The sequence below is a fragment of the Miscanthus floridulus genome, chromosome 15 (genome assembly GCF_019320115.1).
Source record: "Miscanthus floridulus cultivar M001 chromosome 15, ASM1932011v1, whole genome shotgun sequence".
NCBI classification, from domain to species: Eukaryota; Viridiplantae; Streptophyta; class Magnoliopsida; order Poales; family Poaceae; genus Miscanthus; species Miscanthus floridulus.
In genome coordinates this window covers 7,784,236-7,803,200 of record NC_089594.1, presented here as the reverse complement: position 1 = coordinate 7,803,200, position 18,965 = coordinate 7,784,236, and the positions used below count along the sequence as shown (strand labels likewise).

General features: G+C 42.7%; 2 protein-coding genes, 2 non-coding genes and 1 pseudogene across 5 annotated transcripts; 3 read left to right on the top strand and 2 right to left on the bottom strand.

The window, feature by feature from the left end:
- Positions 1-38: 38 nt before the first annotated feature.
- On the top strand, positions 39-155 carry LOC136509759 (small nucleolar RNA snoR130). The gene has a single exon (XR_010772498.1). It is a non-coding gene; the product is annotated as a small nucleolar RNA snoR130 (small nucleolar RNA).
- A 1,177-nt stretch (positions 156-1,332) lies between these two features.
- On the bottom strand, positions 1,333-5,870 carry LOC136506769 (UDP-rhamnose/UDP-galactose transporter 4-like). The gene is made up of 6 exons (XM_066501660.1): positions 5,571-5,870; positions 4,301-4,530; positions 3,335-3,519; positions 3,056-3,256; positions 2,224-2,385; positions 1,333-1,887 (listed from the first exon to the last, which is right to left on the bottom strand). The coding sequence occupies exons 2-6, from the start codon at positions 4,440-4,442 to the stop codon at positions 1,567-1,569; spliced, it is 1,011 nt and encodes a 336-aa protein (XP_066357757.1). The 5' UTR covers positions 4,443-4,530; positions 5,571-5,870; the 3' UTR covers positions 1,333-1,566.
- An 818-nt stretch (positions 5,871-6,688) lies between these two features.
- On the top strand, positions 6,689-12,329 carry LOC136506939 (probable lysine-specific demethylase SE14; annotated as a pseudogene).
- Positions 10,824-10,897, top strand: TRNAV-CAC (transfer RNA valine (anticodon CAC)). Its single transcript has one exon. It is a non-coding gene; the product is annotated as a tRNA-Val (tRNA).
- A 972-nt stretch (positions 12,330-13,301) lies between the features above and the next one.
- Positions 13,302-18,845, bottom strand: LOC136508409 (histone-lysine N-methyltransferase, H3 lysine-9 specific SUVH3-like). 2 transcript variants are annotated; one of them, XM_066503073.1, is made up of 4 exons: positions 18,560-18,845; positions 16,874-16,948; positions 14,191-16,516; positions 13,302-13,646 (listed from the first exon to the last, which is right to left on the bottom strand). In XM_066503073.1, exons 2-3 carry the CDS (start codon positions 16,925-16,927, stop codon positions 14,234-14,236), a joined length of 2,337 nt encoding a protein of 778 aa, XP_066359170.1. In that variant the 5' UTR covers positions 16,928-16,948; positions 18,560-18,845; the 3' UTR covers positions 13,302-13,646; positions 14,191-14,233. The 2 variants fall into 2 exon arrangements, with proteins under 2 accessions (XP_066359170.1, XP_066359171.1); XM_066503074.1 differs by having other exon boundaries at positions 16,880-16,948.
- Between the last annotated feature and the right edge of the window lie 120 nt (positions 18,846-18,965).

Below are 18,965 nucleotides of genomic sequence, written 5' to 3'. Positions count from 1 at the left end.
TCTTGGCTCTTGTATGTTGTGCATGTAATTTCTGCATATCCCTGTGATGAACATTTTAGTAATCTGAGTGCTCATTCAGTTGGTGCTCCCTCCTCATCACTCTGATGGGAGGTTGAAGGAACCAATATCTGTTGAGATGTGGCATTCTGAGGGATATGATTGAGTTGATGATTGCTCTTAACATTCAAGACTTTTGTTTTCCCAATTTTTTACTTTTAAGAATTTTTGTGATCTTATTTTTGTTTTTTTAGGAAACTGTGATCTTTCTTTTTTGTGTTTTGCCTTGTAGTTTAGTTTTGCAAAATTTTCTTGCTGTGCTTAAAATATGGCACAACGTTTGCTCGTGTATTGTGCCTCGAAAATGACTTTCTTGATTCTGGTGTGCCCTATATCTGTGTGCTTATATTGTATACATATATCTGCGCAGCAAAGCTACAGCTCTCTGTGAGTCTGTGATCCATAGTTCCATACGCTGTTCCTGCTATTGCGGGCTGTAGGGTGCAAGGTTTTCAATTTCGGTATTACAAAAATTTCGGCCACTACCGAAACTACCGAATTTTACGAAATTCGGCTGAAATTTCGGCGAATTTTTTTAGAGACTAGCACATGAAGTATGCTTTTTCTAAAAAAACATTTAAATCTAAACAAATATTAGTATGATTTATGATCACATCTATTGAATACAAAAATATGCAATATAAACAATAAAAAATTGAGTCTAAAGTTATATAACACATGTATTAGTGTATTACAAAATTTCAGATTTTTCTTTCGGCCACCACCGAAATTACCGAATTTCGTGAAATTTTGCTGAAATTTCACCGAAATTTTGAACCCTGAGGGTGTAGGCCATGGCATATGGTAATGCTATATTATGAGATCAGGCCAACAAACTCGACAACTTCTATCTTGCTGTAATGCTGACATGCTGTGGGTGTACTATGTGCAATGGATGCCGATGGCCTTCTATTTGAATGACTGACATACAGCGCCAAACAGTTGGTCACCTACACGGTTTAACTATTATTGAGGCTAAATGGCCAACTAATAAACATAACAAATGGCTGTTTAAGTAAAAATGACTTAACAGTCTCGCAAAAAAATGACTTATTAACAGTTAACACCATGTAACGTTTAAATTAGCTAAAGAGCTGCTTGGGCAAACAGTGCTGTAACTGAATAATCCAGCTTGGCAGAGCTGACTATTCCAACCGGCCTTAGTATTCAGCTGCATCAATTTGTAAACGAGATCGTGGCAAACACACGTATACCATGCGCAACGTTTAATGTTTTGCAAACAATTGCACTGTGATTAAACAATTACAGTATATATTTGATAAAACAGTCTTCAAATCTTGTAACATCTGTCATTCCCGCTCGCTACAAATGATTCAGATTCAGAGAGCCAAAAAATGGAGCCACACTGTATACATGTATAACTATAACAATGCTATGTTTCTAAACGGCAAGAGTTCAGCTGCTGCGGCAAAGATAGAGCCTTTCAACTTTTGTCTGTCGCCAGAAATTTAGTTTCTCATTTCAGTCGCAGTGAGATTAGCAAGATTATTATTTCTCTGCACCGTCCTTTTCTTCTGAACTTCCCTTGAGGCTCGCAGACCTCACCGGCAGCACGCTGCGCCTCTCTTTGCCACCTGGTTTAGCAGATGCGTTTCCATACCATATCATCCCAAGAACAGCGAGGACCATCCCAATGACGACCTGAAGATTCATGCCTTCCTTGCCAAAGAAGAGAAACCCAAGGGACAGAACAAGCACAGTCTTCATGTGGCCCAGGACTTGGAAGGATACAGCAGAAAACCGCCCGATGCAGATGAATTGGCTCAGATTGACGCCAATGGCGATGAAGCATGATAGTACGAGGAAAAACTGCAGAAAAAACATATGGTAAGGATGCCATTCAAATTCAAAATTCTGGTCCACCAAAGGTTGGCACTAAGTGAAGCTATACATATAGTCAGCTAGAAGCTATAGCTAGCAGCAGTGAAATGGAGGAATTTCAGTCATAGTTACAAATGAAATCATTGAGCTAGTGTTAAAGTTTCTTGGATAGCTTATAATTATCACTGTATTGAAAATTCTCAAGCCAGCTAAATGCAGCTTAATCACCATCTCATCTTTGAGCAAACAGATAAACACATAAGGAGAAGGATCAATCACCATATGAACATAGTGATAGAAACATTGCTGAGATTTTGTCCATACCAGAGCAAGAGATGAAAAACCGAAGTGATCCACCCTTTGCCCCGTCAACAAGTAATCTACAAATGGCCCTACCAGCAGGAGAGACCCTGCTTGGGCTGGAGCTGTGTGGCCCAGCAGGTTGAACGAGTTCAGAGAGTACTTGCGTTGGAGGAAATGAACATACTGCAAAAGAGCAGAAATTACACAAGAATCAAAATCATGCCCCTTTTAATTGGATACATGATAGGACCAAAGTATGTATGCAGTGCAAATAGAACAACTACTAAAAATTTGGAGTAAGGGCACTCAAACAGTGAAAAATGCCAAAGTAGGGAAAATAAATGAATTATGTGTTGCACGTGTGGCAAGTGGAGTGTTCTTTAAAGATTAAGCAGTAATATAATGAGGAAACTGAATCAAGCCTAACAGTTCATAGAAATGGGGATGAATGCCCAGATCACCCAGGTTCAAGTTCTCATCAAGGAGAATTTGGGTGCCTATTTTCTTCTTAATAAAATACCACCTAGTTTCTCCTAGGTTGGTCTAGTTTTTTTTAGTTCATAGGAATGGGAAATACTGGTGTCATGGTGAGTAGCTATATCCTAATGTCTAAACAAAGGAACAATATCCTAAAGATGCAGAAACACCAATGAATGATAAAGTAATTGCTAATTGTTCCTAACTTTGCAGAATGACAGTCATAATAGTGCCATATTCGAATACTTAATCCTTTAGAAGCATGCAAAAGAACTTGCAGCTAATTCTAAACAGAAGCAGACAATCAGTTTTAGAAGCAATCTTAATCATGAGCTGACATATAACAAACCAGCAGACTTAAGGTGGTCCGACTTACATATTGTTGCAAAGCCGTGCTCCAAACAGCTATAACAGCTGCAATCAGACCTCTTGCATTCACACTGACATCAGTAACAGTACAGACTGCCACTCCTATAAGCACAACCATTATGCTCAGCTTTGTGTCCCGAGAATAGTGTACATGATCAAAGACAACCTCCAGAAGACATGATGCAGGTATCATGCACAGCTTTGCTATCTGAGCAAGGGAATAGAATGTATTTAGTTGTTAACAATTTGAAGTCATGTATTAGTAGCTACAGAAAAATTCCCTAACCTGATAAAAGCCCACAGAGTTCCACATCAAGCTCACATTCATCCCAACGATTGACAAGTTTGAAAATATCACAAATTTAATTAGATCTGCTACTGGTAACTGGGAGGGCTGGCTCAGGCCTAACCACCGAAATACGATGGTCATCAAGGTGGTAGTCACAAAATGAAGCCCAGTTAATGTCGTGGCTGCAAAAAAAAAAGTAATTAATGACAAGGCAGGAGATATATCCAAGTTCCATCCATGCACAGTTTGTTGAGAAGGTGCAGAAATATGGTGAGCCTGCAACTACCAAACATACAGTAATAAATTACATAATGCTAACATGTCTCTATTGCTTGTATTAACACCATTAAGGTTCAACAGATACATTAAATTACATAATGCTAACATGTCTCTATTGCTTGTATTAACATCGTTAAGGTTCAACAGACATATTAGCAAGCAAATTATACTGCAATTTTGTAGCACTTTATAAGTTTGTGTTACAATTATTCTAAGATCCTTAACAAAGGAAATGTGGAAATATTACAGTATACATTGGTATCTACAATCAAAATTTTATTCACAGAATGCAACATAGTTCAAATTTAGGCAGGAACCCCTTTCCTTTTAAAAAAACTTGGTAGGAAATTTTGCATTAGCACTGTTAAAACTACTCAAAGAGTCGAAGTTTACAAGATGTCTGTTAGTTCTCCAAATGTGAGCTCTCTAACGAAAATGTACATGAATCTACAATCAAATATGAACCAGAACCACCACCGTCATTGTTTTGTCCAAAAAGCCCATCACGATAACACCGATTTGTTATTCAAACAGAAATATGAACGACTACAATATTCAGTTCGATGTCTGACAAACGCATAACAAGATATGGCACAAGATTATACCATTCTATGGCCACAAACACAATCAAAATGTGAGAGTAAGACATGTGATCAATAAATCCTCAGGTAAGCACAGACATACCAAAACTGAATCCATGTGTAGCCATTAAAGCTTTGTTGACCATGATGATTCCAACAGATGTAGTGACATTGAAACTCCATGCTGCGAAATCCAGCGCAGCTTTCTTGTCAGATTTCTTCAGAGAACTCATGTCTGATTTCATGGTTTCAGGCTTTCAGCTCAACACTCGCTTGCTGAATTACAATCTCGAAGAGACTGCTGCCATCAGATCCACGAATCCAAGCTTTGGCCTGAAGAAGGCGAAGAAGTGGTTGGTTAATCATAATCATAACCGAGCAAATGTAAAGGGAAACACTGCACGAGATGACTGACTATACATCGACAAAAGTGTGGTGTGTGTGTGCACCGATGTGAAATGTGACCATAGCAGTTCACCTAGTAAGCATGAATAAGATGCACAGAGGGATGTACAGTTTTCTACAAGTCACATCATGTAATGCTATCTAGCTAAGGTGTCCGCACCCAACAGACTGAGAACCAAGATTAAGGGGCCGACGGCCGAGTAGGACCACAAAGTTTTGGCCGTGCTGAACATCACCGTGCATCTCAGAAAGGGGTCTGTTCCTGACTCCGGAGGTCTGGTAAACTAGCAGCCGGGTGCGTGAAAACTTCACACAAGAAGCATGGGACATGACTCCACCAAGCGATGCTCCATCAGGTAGAAGCAGAACAAACACTGCCTTCGTAGGCCCTAGCCTCCTCCTAGGCATTTTATCGAACAAAACCAGCAAGGGCCCGACCCACAGCAACAACACCTTTTTTCTTTTTTTCTTTTTTGAGAATCTCAAACTTTATTAACTAGTCTGAGAAGGAGCGCGCACTGCACTGCACTGCTTATGGGCTGGGCACTTTGTCTTCAAGTTTGGGAACTAATGTCACTGGGCCGGCCCAATCCATGGCCCGACCCATAACGGGCGTACACGTCCTCGACTGTTGTTTTGTTCGTTCCCCCAAATCACCTGAACGAACGAATGAATGAAGAGAAGAAGAACGAATTAGGGGAGGAGCGACGAGCTTCTTCTCCAACGCCGGCCGGCGGCTACGCACGCGTGGTGGCCGTGGGAGTGGAATGGAACCCCGTCCTCCCGGTTCCCGGCTAGAGAGTGCCACTCCCTCCCTAGTTAGATTCGAGCCGCGCAGCAACCGAGCACCCGTGGGAAAACCAGCGCCGCATGCTCCACACCCCCGTAAGAACAGAATCCCAGTCCCCCACCCCAGATCGAGCAAGTTCCACGGCAAATCGCGACGAGGAAGGGGAGGGACGGATCACCTGCGACTGCGACTGCGACTGCGACCGCGACCGCGGAGCGCGGACCTCCCCGCCGCACCGCGCCGCGCTCGATTCGGTTGCTCGGCTGCTCCTCCTCCGGAAGAGACAACACAATGGAGACGGAGATGGAGGCCGCCTGCCTGCCTCGATCTTGTCTTCTCTTCTCGCGGGGTGGGAAGCGGTGGTGGTGTGTGTTGTGACTGGCGAGTGTTGTTGGTCCGTTTCCCCTTTCCGCCCCTCTGCTTCAAGAATTTTTGCTGCGATGCGGATGCGTGCGACGGCCGGCCAGCCACAAAACAAATCTCGCAGTCAGATCCATCCGCCCCTCCGGCGCGGGGCTATTTATACGCGCAGCGCAGCGCACTCCGCTCTGCTTTGTTTTGTTCCGTTTAGTTTAATTTAATTTAATTTATTACTGGCTTGCTTCTCTTGGTTTTTCCACTTGGAGCGGGCAAATTCAATTCATACGGAGTACGTATAGTATTTAAAAATCGACCTGCTTTGCTTCTCAAGTAAAGCGACAAGAAAACAAGTCGTCTTTGTACATACAGCCCGTTCGCTGGTCGGTTTCTGGACTGATAAGACTAGCTAATACTGGTTTATTGTGATAGAAAAATACTGTTGACTGGCTGCGGTAAATCCCACGATTTACCGCGGCGGGCATTTTTTATTTATCGCAGCGGGCACTTTTGTCCACCACGGTAAATCGATTTACCGTGGCAGACATATTAAGATGTCCGCCACGGTAAATACCCTATTTACCGTGGCGGACATCGTAAGGTGTCCGCCACGGTAAATCAATTTACCGTGGCGCACAACGTTAAAAGCCCGCCACAGAAAAGGCCTAGGCCCATCAGGCCCAAGCTGGCCCGATATTCGTCTACACGTATATATAGGTATACTTAGGGTTTCGGGGGGCGCAGTCAGCCTCCCCACTCTGTTCCTGTCGCGTAGTCGGCCTCTCTTCCTCCCCACGCGCTCCAGGTCAGGCCGCCCCGACGGCGGCGGTGGAGGCCCCGATGGCGCCCCTTCCTCTCCCTCCTTCGGCCGGCGGTGGAGGCCCCGACGGCGCCCCTTCCTCTCCCTCCTTCGGCCGGCGTGGAGGCCCCGACGCCGGCATGGAGGCCCCGGCGGCGGCGGTGGACCCGGCGCAAGGTGTGGAGCCCTCTTTCTTCTCTCTCAGATCAATGGTGGATCTTGTCCCTCTCACACTCGCACCCATGCAGATCCCTGACGACGGTGGCGAGCAGCGGCGACGGGTGCTCCTCCGCACACGGTGGTGAGCAGCGGCGTGGCCCGTCCGGCGCGGATCCACGGTAGGGCGGCGCCAACCCGCCGCGACGGCACGGATCCACGGAGGGGCAGCCCCAACCCGCCGCGACGGCACGGATCCACGGAGGGGCGGCCCCAACCCGCCGCGACGTCGCGGCGTCGTCTCCCTCCCACCCAATCGACGGCGGCGCAGATCCGGTGGGCGTGGCGCCCACCCCGGCCCTTCCTCTCCCTCCGGCGGTGCGGCGGGTTGGAGCTGCGGCGGATCCAATCGACGGCGGTGGCGGGATCTAGGTTCAGTGCGGCCCGGATCCAAGCCTGTGTGGGCTTTTTTTCTTTTTTTTTTGTTTTTCCTGAACGATTTGCCGTGGCGGGCGTTCTTATGTGGCCGCCGCGGTAAATCGATTAACCGCGGCAGGCAAAGCTGTCCGCCGCGGGAAGCCACGATTTACCGTGGCCTTTCGGCGGCGGCGGACCGGTTTATCCGCCGCGGGAAACCCAAAACGCCCGACACGGATAAATATTCTGTAGCAGTGCGTAGAATCATCAAGGGACATGCATGTATCACTAAACTGAAAAAGGGGAAAAGGATTATGTTTGATGTCTGCTTAATTATTACTGCATCCAATCTGGATCTCAAATTAATTATAACCTGTCATATTATACCGCACGCCAAGTTGATGCGAGCGTAACTGAGTATAACCTGTCATATTATTAACGCACGCCAAGTCAATCTGGATCAAGCATACCAATAATGTGACCTTGATGCAGACCTTTTTCCAGATCACAAGCTACCCCATCTCAATCAAATGAGCGTAACTGACATGTAACGCAAGGTAAATAGGGCAATTGAACCGGATCTTGTTGCATATATTAATAATATATTATCTGCATCGAGAGAAACAAACTGGTGGTTTGTCTTTTGTCTGAAAACGAGTGTGGACCAGTACACTTCACTCCGTGTTATACACTTGGGCCCGCTCCAACGATTGACTCTTAAGCTAGATCTAAGTATTTTTTTTTCATATTCTAACAGAAGAAAGAGAAAAGCTCGCTCTTGTACATATTTCAAGGTTACAGGAAAATATGATATGGGGTTATTCATGCTAAAAGTTAGCGTTATTGGAGAAGTTGTCTTAGAGCTAGTAATTAGCTATAACCATTGCGGACGCCCTTCTGACTCTACAGTAAAAAGCTTGCATCCGACTGGTCATCTTTACGCTCAAAAGGAGCTAACTAGTTGACTACCTTTGCTTATGAATGGTTTCTGAAAACATAGTCTTCATATATTTTTTTCTCTTTCAGAACACAATTAATACGATGATGCACACACATTCTAACACTACGAGGGTCGTCTCGCATGTCGCGTATACCACCACTACTTAAATAATATCACCCTCGGTCCTGAATATGATAATAAAAGTTATGTATCTAAACAACAAAACAAAACGACTTATAAGTTGAAAGTAATAATTAAGAGAAAATATGAATACCGGTGACGAGTGGGAGAGTCAAACGAGGGCGTAGCGGCTGGGCCGGTTTCGACGAATTGAAGCTGACCAAGTTCAGCTCACAAATCAGACGCAAAGCGTTTGATTTAGCTTGCCGCTGAAGCAATAACCAGACGACTCCACCTCCTCCACGCGGCGGAAAGCCATAATATGAGCGCGAAGCCCTGCCTCACGTCTAACGTTTATATATACGCACAATTCTTAATTTGATGCTGAAAACGTCAAATAAAACTTCACTTTTTATTTAAAAATTAAGTGCAATGGTGTCATCTTCCGGCAAGAAAATTTGAGGCAGACACGAATATTCAGGCCTGCTTTGGTTTTATTGGCGTACGTAGGATACACAAGGTCCGGGCTGTTCATATCATATCGTATCTGAAAAATTTTGAGCACGTAAATCAACTGGATATTTAACAATTTAGTATAGAACATTTGTAGGAGTTACCACTTAAAATGTCTGAGACTGCTCTGTTTTACTTTTTTCCGCTCCCCCTCTCAACTTCGCTAGAGACAGCTCCACAAACTCTGCTGTAGAAAAAAGATGGAGTTGAGGACCAACTCCGAGTGTTTTGTGGAGCACCTAAAATAGTATTCTAGAACGTTGATCCAAGTTTTTTATGGAGTTGCTCCATGTTAGACTTAGTGGAGCGAGCTAGTTTTGCCTTTTGGTGGAATTGAGCAGTCCTAAACAGACCCATACAAAAGTACTATGTGGGCTACACCAGGGTTGCAACCTACCTAGCTCAGGTCCTAGATCCACCCATGCTTATTTTATTACCAAAGCTTGCCTTGCTAAAGATCCGGTATGTAAAAAGTTAGAGAAAAATGTTTGCCAAAAATTTTACTAGCTAAGTGCGAGATGTTGGTTAATTAACTTTGGTAGCAAACTAAATGATGTAGAATACATTTTGATAGTCAAGAGAGTGATTTTTGTTGCATCCATGTACCTGAGAACCTGATGAGGCTATAGTTTTTAGTTAGTATTAGTAGCACTTCACAGTTTTAGCTTGTGACCGTGGGTCTCTAAACTACGTGGCGTCTGAGTTGTTGTTGTTGTGCAACTGAAAATTAGACAGCCGATCAATTGCTAATTAGTCCTGATTTTGACCCATCGTCTGAATTAGCTCCAACACAACCTGCGTGCCGTGTTCTCTCCCTGATTCGATGCTGCTTTTAATTTTGATATATTATATTATGAGCAACGATCAGAGAATCTTGTTGGGCATCTCTAATTTAGATATTTATTTTTATATCATATTTTAGTGTGTGTCAGTGTAGGTACGTACCTTCATTCATTCATCAGTTGATGGTTGCTTGCTTACTTAAAAGTTGTTTTGTTTTGGAGAAAAGGATTTGGAACGGCACGTGTTCTTCGCAGTGCACTGCACGGGAACACCCAGTCGAGACTTGAGACTCCAACGAGGAAGAAGAAAAAAATGGGCCGTACATGGGCTTGGAAAACTAGTAGCCCAGCAACTTTTCAGCCCATATGGCTGGCAAATATAATGCACACAAGGTCATCATGAGGAACCCTGTTCTGTTCCATCACTTCAGACTTTCATAGAAGAAGAAACATAATTTTGACCACTTTCTTATCAGAATATAATCATTATATTAAACTTTTTACGTTTTTAATGAAGTACTTTTCATGAATAGTTTATAAATAGATCCAGACAAGATACTTTAGATTTGAGTGTAACAAGAGCTTTAAAAGTTTGACTCCAACCTTGTCCATAGGATCTATCAACTATCTACAAATCAGAGAGTAGAATGGAGTGGGAATTCATGGTCCAGGGAAATTTCTTTTGGGGAAAACAACTGGATTCATAGGGAGGAGAATCCAGAAATGTATTAGTCTTTTTACCAAAATACATAGATGGTTTGCAAGTGGCAAGGAAAATTGAAAGAGATTCAAGAAAAAGGAAAGTTAAGTGCTCACGTGGTGGGTTTTCAGAAAATTGCATGGGAAACTTATGAAATATGTGCAAGTATATACTACTACACTATTTTAACTAGTACGTAGACTAATAATCTGGCAGGCCCTGTGTGAGTTCACAGTACAGGAGGTTGCACATGTCCAGGGATGGGCTCCGGCCTGTACAATACGGTGATACACGGTTTCCGTTTATTAATCGATTGTTTTGCCTATTTAAACGGACGTCTTTGGCCGTTTAAACGTTTGCTTTGCTTGAATATTAGTTTTTTTTAAAAAAAAAACGATAAGCGACTGATATATTGTTTACCGTGTTTAGGATGACACTGCATGCATTACCTTGGCTAACAACTAGCAAACAACTCATAAATGCTCTCTCAGCATATATACCACAGTTTCATGAAAACCAACGGCATTATATCATATGCATGCAGTTCGTTCCAACATTTCGGATTCACTCTTCGTACAGCAACATTTGAATCTGCAACACGTGCGTTATTTGAATAGGTAAATTATTTGATCAAGTTTCATCACAACGTCTGGGTGGTGTAGTTGGTTATCACGTTAGTCTCACACACTAAAGGTCCCCAGTTCGAACCTGGGCTCAGACATTTGTTGTCTTTTTTGCTTTTTTTTTTTTTGTCTTTTGTTTTAATCCCTGCAGGAACAGCTCTAGCAAGAATCATCTAGTAGAACACATTTATTTTTATCACAGCATACACAGTCATTTGCAAGTTCAACAAGATCAAGAGAAGATGGGGCTTTGCAATTACCCCAACATGATGTCAGTTGATTCACACCTGAAAGAAGGTTTGGCTGTTTCAGAAGGAAAGTGTGGGGACACTGTCAGCATCCCTTGAAAACGAGGAGCGTGCTAAGACATCCTACTGTTCTAATACTGAAACAAAAACTACTAAATCTGCAATAGATAATCTGGGTACTGAACCAGTGAAACCATATTCAAGCTTTAATGAGATGCCCAGTGCTGATAGACAATGCAGTTTAATCTTCGGCTGCCTTGGCTCAGCTGATGTTCCTGCTTCATTCAACTCAGCCTCTGTCAGTTCCACCTGATTTGATGATTGACGAGCCGCAGGTTGATGGCAGCCATTCTGCTGTCAAGGCCATTGAGCACCAGAGCAATAATCCTGCTAACTTAAAGCATGAATCTCCGCATATAAATTTCCACATCTTAGAGGACGCCCAAGTTGCTTCCATGGCTTCAGTCCCTGGACATGAGGGAAAATCTGTCGACACTGGATCAGATACTTTTGATATTTTACTTGGAGCTCTGGCTGAAGAGCCCAAGGCAACACATGCTCCTGGTAAAGATGAGGTTGGCAAAGCTTCCTTGACATTAATGACACTGGCTAGCAATGAGCCCTCTGCAGATGATGTTACAGATGTCAGAGCTGTAGAGGTGGTGGAAACAGACACAATGCCATTTTGGGATCAGCAAAAGATGATAAACAAATTGATTTGTCAGATGTTGTGTCTAGATGCATCGGGAGCTCAAGAAACAGATATCATATGCAATGTCAGACGCAAACACAAAAGGAAGAGGGATTCTCAGTCAAATACTGATAGTTCACAAAGTCATTCGAGTTTTGTCCGCTCACCCTGTGAGAGCTTGAGGCCAAGGACTAAACCTGCGGTAGTCGAAGAGAGTCGGAATGGAGGAGGACAGCTGAAGCTTCTTCTGCTAGAAGGGGTAAGAGGACAAAAACAGTGGGATCATTTCAGTGTGATATGACATTTGAGACGCCCACAAGCGCAATATTTGCACTGACGAGTCATGTGGCAAGCGTTTCAGCTCACACAAATACTTGAAGCGTCATCAGTGTGTCCACAGCGAGATGAGGCCATTTAAATGGCCCTGGGAAGGATGTAAAATGACTTTCAGGTGGCTATGGGCTCAGACTGAACATATCAGGGTGCACACGCGGAGAGCGGCCATATAAGTGCTCAGCTCCTGATTGTGGGCAGACATTCAGATACGTCTCGGATTACAGCCGCCACAGAAAGAAATTTAACCATTATTGACAGGCTCTAGTTGTCGAGTTCCTGGCCGCAGCTCGAGGCAAATCTCCAGCTGCTTGTGTATTGTGTTGGTGGGCCTTGTTTGTTGTAGTAGCTCACATATTTAACAACCTGACAGCTGATAGGCCCAGTGAATGTTCCCCGTTAACAATGTGCTAATAATTTAGTGTAGGAGTTAGAAATTGTTGGGGGTGCCTTATGTACATAAACTTCTTTCGTCCTGTTCGCTTGGCTGATAAGCCATAGCTGAAAGTACTGTTGGCTGATTTGTTGTGAGAGAAAAATACGGCTGAAAAAGTACGGCTTATAAGCCAAACGAACATGATATTTTTCCTTAATTGAGCGGCAGAGCTCCTGCCTTTTATTAAAGAAAAAGAGAGATCAGTGATGTATTTGCATAAGCTCCTGTTGGTGTAGATTTGCATAAGCTGATCACCCCACTAACACGTGGCCATTCATTATTTGTTTGTCAGATCAGTGATGTATTATGTACTTAAACTTCTTTATCCTTCTTTATCCTTAATTGAGCGGCAGAGCTCCTGGCTTTTATTAAAGAAAAAGAGAGATCAGTGATGTATTTGCATAAGCTCCTGTTGGTGTAGATTTGCATAAGCTGATCACCCCACTAACACGTGGCCATTCATTATTTGTTTGTCAGATCAGTGATGTATTTAATCCCTGACAAACTTCATGAACACTGAAATCATATGCTCGATTTCAAAAGAAAAAAAAGATTTACATGTCACATTTCACACTGGCATTCCATACCTTTTTTTTTTTTGCTTTTTTTTTTTTTTTTTTGTCCTTTGTTTTAATCCCTGCAGGAACAGCTCTAGCAAGAATCATCTAGAACACATTTTATCACAACACACACAGTCATTCTCTGTCCCATCCAAAGATTTACATGTCACATTTCACACTGGCATTTCATACATTTGTTGTTTTTTTTTTTTTTGTCTTTTGTTTTAATCCCTGCAGGAACAGCTCTAGCAGGAATCATCTAGTAGAACACATTTTATCGCAACACACACAGTCATTCTCTGTCCCATCCAAAGATTTACAAGTCACATTTCACACTGGCATTCCATATCTGGGAGGAGAAGAGTAACACATTGTTCGTAAACTACTACAGGTCCACGCCATGCATAGTAATACTAGTTATATATACAAAACACCCATCCACTACCACAAAAGACTGAGGGATTCATTCTACTACCTTCCTCCCCCGTTGCCAGCAACCATCCAAAACAGACTGGTGACTCCCTTACCACATCCGTCATGCTGCTTATGGCAAGCCCAGCCCAAAAGGAACACTACAACCTGAAAACCAAGATAGCAGCATCAGGCAACCAGAACCAGGGCCAAAATGATCTCGTCAAAACTACAGATCAAATTGACACAATCTCATACGTTGACACATATAGCAAGGGCAACAAAAACATGTTAACTCTAAATTATCAATGACTAGTCCAGGTTTTGGCAAAGCATAGAGGTCAATCGCCTTATCTTTATGCAAGGTGTAGAACTGACCTACAGGCTACAGTCTGATAAAAAGAGTAGTGATGTCTTGTGTATGCTACAAAGATTACACCCACTAGTGATTTTTCTAGGAGGGCAGAGTTTCAAATGCACATGCATTGTTTAAATGCTCACCAAGTCAAAAAGAAAAGAATTGTTAAGCATGGTGAGGAAGTAGAATCTACTGTCCACTGACAGACCATGCAAGATTTATTCAAGTAGAGTTATCGAACTTATGACAGATACATTCTCTTAAAAAGAAACTAACTGATACAAACATGGACAGAAAATAACAGCTAAGCAGTATGTTTCCATCCATAGTGATCAGAGATTATGTTTTTCTTACCTGCTTTAGTGCATTAGTCCACGCTTGCCCAGCACGTCTTTTATCAGAAAGAACCTCGGCAATTGGTGGAGCCACAGAAGCATGGCTTGAGTTTACAAACATTTGGAAATTTTCCCTTAATGCCGGGAGGAGCTCCTCTTGTACCATAATCATAGGTCAGTTCGGTCATGGGAGGAATATGTTTCATCGCAAAAAACATGATATGTGGGTTACTGTCATCGCCATGGTCATACTGCACGGGCTGCCAAAGGAGGTTTGGCGAACAGCTATGATTTAGAAAACGAGCCACATTGCCTGAACGTTTTGCACTTATGACAATAGGCAGCTTCTTCAGATTCTCTGTTGTAGTATTATCACTTTTTTCTTCAAGTAATTCTGCTCCCAGATTCCATCTTGAAACCTTGTCACTGTGCCATGATGTGCAAAAGGTATATTCATCTTCCTCATCACCCATGTTCATATTTGTTTCATCAATGACTTGACCAGCATACTCACAGATGAATGTGCCAGCACGGATGGGATCCCAGGACCGGACACCCCATCCGCAGTCCCCAGTCCAGAAGACCTCAAAGTTAAGATTGACACCTTTCTGTGTGACCCTGTTTCGACAATTTTGACAACACTGGCACGTGGAGGAGCACTCATAAAGCATTGGAATGTGCTTCACAAGCACTCCATTGGCGCTGTAAGGAAGATAACCACTGTTCAGTTGTGCACATGAGCAATTAGTATCATTAGGCAAGCACACACTAGGACACTTGCAGCTTTGTAAAGGTTTTGTCTTGCTGAGTGGCCTTGAATACTCCACTCCAGTAATATAGTTGAAGTAGCTTGGCCCTTTCTGGTCATCTACATCACTAACGAGGCATACAGGTAGCTTCTCAGCTTTTGATGATATATCCACCCTTATAACATTGTTTCTTGTTGCAGGATTTGCTTTCCACTTCTCAGTCTTCTTCCAAACTGAAATTCCATCTCGCTGTCCCGGCTCCCTTCTCAGCTTGTACTTGAAAACACTAAAACCATTCTTTGCTCTGTCCGTCCAGGAATCTTCGACCCGGTAAAGTCCATCATAGATGTAAATTTTGCTCGAGTTGCAGAAAGGGTCCTGTGCGCTGCGCACAACCCTGATCAGGCTTTTCTTTTTCATGCTATTCATGAGAGCAAGGTTGCCCCTTTCAAGCTTCTGGTCATGCTTATCCTTGTGCCGACTATTGCCTCCCTGACCTGTGTACACCAAAATGTCCGTGTCATTGTCGTCATTGTCATAACCACCAGATGAGATGATGCTGATCGCCAGAATCTCATCTTTTCCAGCATGCTTAGCAGAAATGTAATCAATGCCAGCCATGGCATGTGCATGTAAACCAACAATGCACAGTTCAATCCTGAAGAAGAAAATGTCTCCAATTTCAACACCAGGTACAGGTCCTATGATCTTAGAACTGTTGATCCTCAGGCCATTCTGCATCATGAGACTTCCAGCCTTTAAGTCGGCCCGCTTGCCTGCGTCCTCCTTTTCATCCAATTGCAGTATGCGACGCCGAAGTGAATCAAACATTATCATCGCCTCTTCGACAGATTCATTTGGGTCGCTTGACAAGAATGAACTGAAGGCAAGCTCTTTGTTGAGGCTTCTCTGTATTGACCTGCGCTTGGTGTTAGCTGCATTGGAGCATTCAGCCTGCTGAATCCTCTTGGCTGTCTTCAGCGGTGTTGGTTTTTTCTGACCAGAAAAGGGCTTGTAGTCTGCGTCTGATGATTCATCTTCATGTCGTGGTATTGGAAATGACCTTGACATTGGAGTAGCCTTGAGAGGATCATCTGATGATTTATCTTTGTGTCGTGGCATGCAAAATGCCGCTGAGACTGGAGTAGCCTTGAGAGGATCATCTGAGGATTCATCTTTGTGTCGTGGCATGGGAAATGCAGCTGAGATTGGAGTAGCCTTGGGAGGATCATCTGATGGTTCATCTTTGTGTCGTGGCATGGGAAATGCCGCTGACATTGGAGCATCCTTCAGAGGATCATGTGACGATCCACCTTTGTGTCGTGGCATGGGAAATGCAGCTGAGATTGGAGTAGCCTTGAGAGGAATTGGTGACTTTGGTAAGGGTTGACCCAATGAAGCTGGAGACTGTTCCGGCGATGTGCAGGGCCTGAATGGTGTGACAAAAACTAGCATTGGATCAGTTGATTGAGTTCCCACATCATATCCCATAGGAAGCAGGAACATTGGTGCTAATGACCGCAATGGTTTCATTTCCAAGAATTGTTCTTGCTCGTCACTTTCTGATTCATCTTGCGAGTTCACCATGGCAAACTCCTAGTAGTGGAAATGAACAATGGTCAATAAAAGTAAGTGAAGGTATTTGTGATGGTGGCAGTGTGAAACTGGCCAGCAAATTACTATTGCTGTGTAGACAATGTCTGTAATTTTGTATGCTATAAACAAGTGAGATGGATATATTAGAATAGAAATGACAAACATAGAGCAGAATATAAGAGAGCACAGACTTCTGAAAAAAAAACGGCAACTTCTGAAAGAAAATAACAGAAGCATAATTTGTTGTCAAGTCCAAGAAGGAAACAATGAACAAATCCGGAAAAAAAAGGAAGCATATTTTTAATAGTCATCACTACATATGTATTGCGTTGCTGAGCACAGAGAAGCCACACTCACACTCACATCTAGCTCTTGCTCGTCATTTTCTGATTCATCTTGCGAGTTGTCCATGGCAAACTCCTAGTAGTGGAACTGAACAATGGTCAATAAAAGTCAGTGAGCAGTCTGTATTTGTGATGGTGGCAGTGTGAAAATGGTCGGCAAACTACTATAACCGTGTAGGAAATGTCTAATTTTGTATACTATAAACAAGTGAGCTAGATGGATATATGGGAAGAGAAATGACAAACGTAAAGCAGAATATGAGAGAGAACAGACTTCTGAAAAAACAATAGACGGCAACTTCTAAAAGAAAAGGAAAAAGTCTACTTAACCCCCCACCTTTCATACATGGTCTACTTCACCCCCCAACTATGAAACCGTCTGTTTTACCCCCTGAATTTTCCAAAACCGTCTATTTTACCCCCCCCCCGGCCTGTTTTTTGACAGCGGTTCGCTACAGTAACAGCATGTTGATGCAGTAATGGTGTGGTTTGCTACAGTAACGGTGTGTTTGAATTTCTTTTTTTTTTATTTTCGATGAATCTTTGAAAAATCATAAAATAAAAAATCTAATTTTGTTGGACTCCACATGAGTAGATCTACATAGTGAATATATAATATGGTATACTTTAGTACAAAATTTTTATTGTAGCCTTTAATTGGAAAATCTAATTTTGTCTGTAATTAATTGGAATAATTCATATCTGCAGCTTCTATGGTCCAATTGTGGTGAAATTTTTATGGTACACTAATTATTGTATGCTTGAACTATAGTAAAAATTTCGTACTCATTGGACTATGTATAACTTAGTTATAGATAAATTCTAATTAATTACAGACAAAATTGGATTTTTCAATTAATCTAAAGCTACAAAAAAAAATTGTACTAAAGCATACCATATTATATATTCACTGTGTAGATCTACTCATGTGGAGTCCAATAAAATTAAATTTTTCATTTTATGATTTTTCTATGATTTACTATGATTTTTCAAAAATTCACCGAAAATAAATAAATAAATAATTCAAAACCACCGGCACGGTAGCAAACCCACCGTTGCTGTAGCAGACCCGCTGTTACCGTAGCAAAATCGCCGCTGAAAACCGCCCAGAGGGATAAAATAGACGGTTTTAGAAAGTTCAGGCGGTAAAACAAACGGTTTCATAGTTTGGGGGTGAAGTAGACCAAATATGAAAGGTGGAGAGATTAAGTAGACTTTTTCCTAAAAGAAAATAACAGAAGCATAATTTGTTGTCAAGTCCAATAAGGAAACAATGAACACATCTGAAAAAAAAAAGAAGCATATTTATTTGTCACTACTCACTACATGTTCTGCTAAGCAGTGAGCACAGAGAAGCCACACAGTCGCATCTAAATTTACACAACTCAATTTACAGATGGGACAGGAGGGATCCACCCAAAAAAAAAAGTAGAAATGTTTCATCAAGCTACTGCTGCACTTTCACCTTAGATATCATCTAAAGAAAGGCAGGTATCAATAAAGAAAAGATGGGGGGCAAGAAAATACATAGCGACATTGAAGAGTACGTCCAAGCAACCAGTCAAACCTAAATCCTAGCTTATTCGAGGCAACCATTTATACTAATACTAGCTGAATCGCAAGAGATTATCACAAAGATGATGAGAAACGGAAACTCATGGCAGATTAGCTGAGAAAGAGAGAAGATGAGAGGTGTCACCTGACGGTGGCGCCGGAGCAAGCAACAGTGTAGAACCTGAGGGTGGAGAGCTCACAACTGGAGAGGAAAAGGAAGGCACTAGTGCTACTAGCACAGTGTTAAAGAGTACCTCCTCGTTCAGGTCGCTTGTGAACATATATATACATGTACACGGGACACTTCTACATACACTGGACTGACGGGAAGTCATGTCACCGCTCATTAATCTCTGGCTTTCACCAAACAACACAGCTGTTTCCACTCTCCGCCGTTGGAGCTAGATGAACCTTGAGATACGTGCCCAGAAACAGTAGCTGCTAAACTGATGAATGTGCAGTGCAGTCGATGCGGCCAGGCTAGAATGGTAAATTAGCCAGCCATCTTGCATCAGCATCACAGAATCATTTCAATTCAACACCCACCTTAG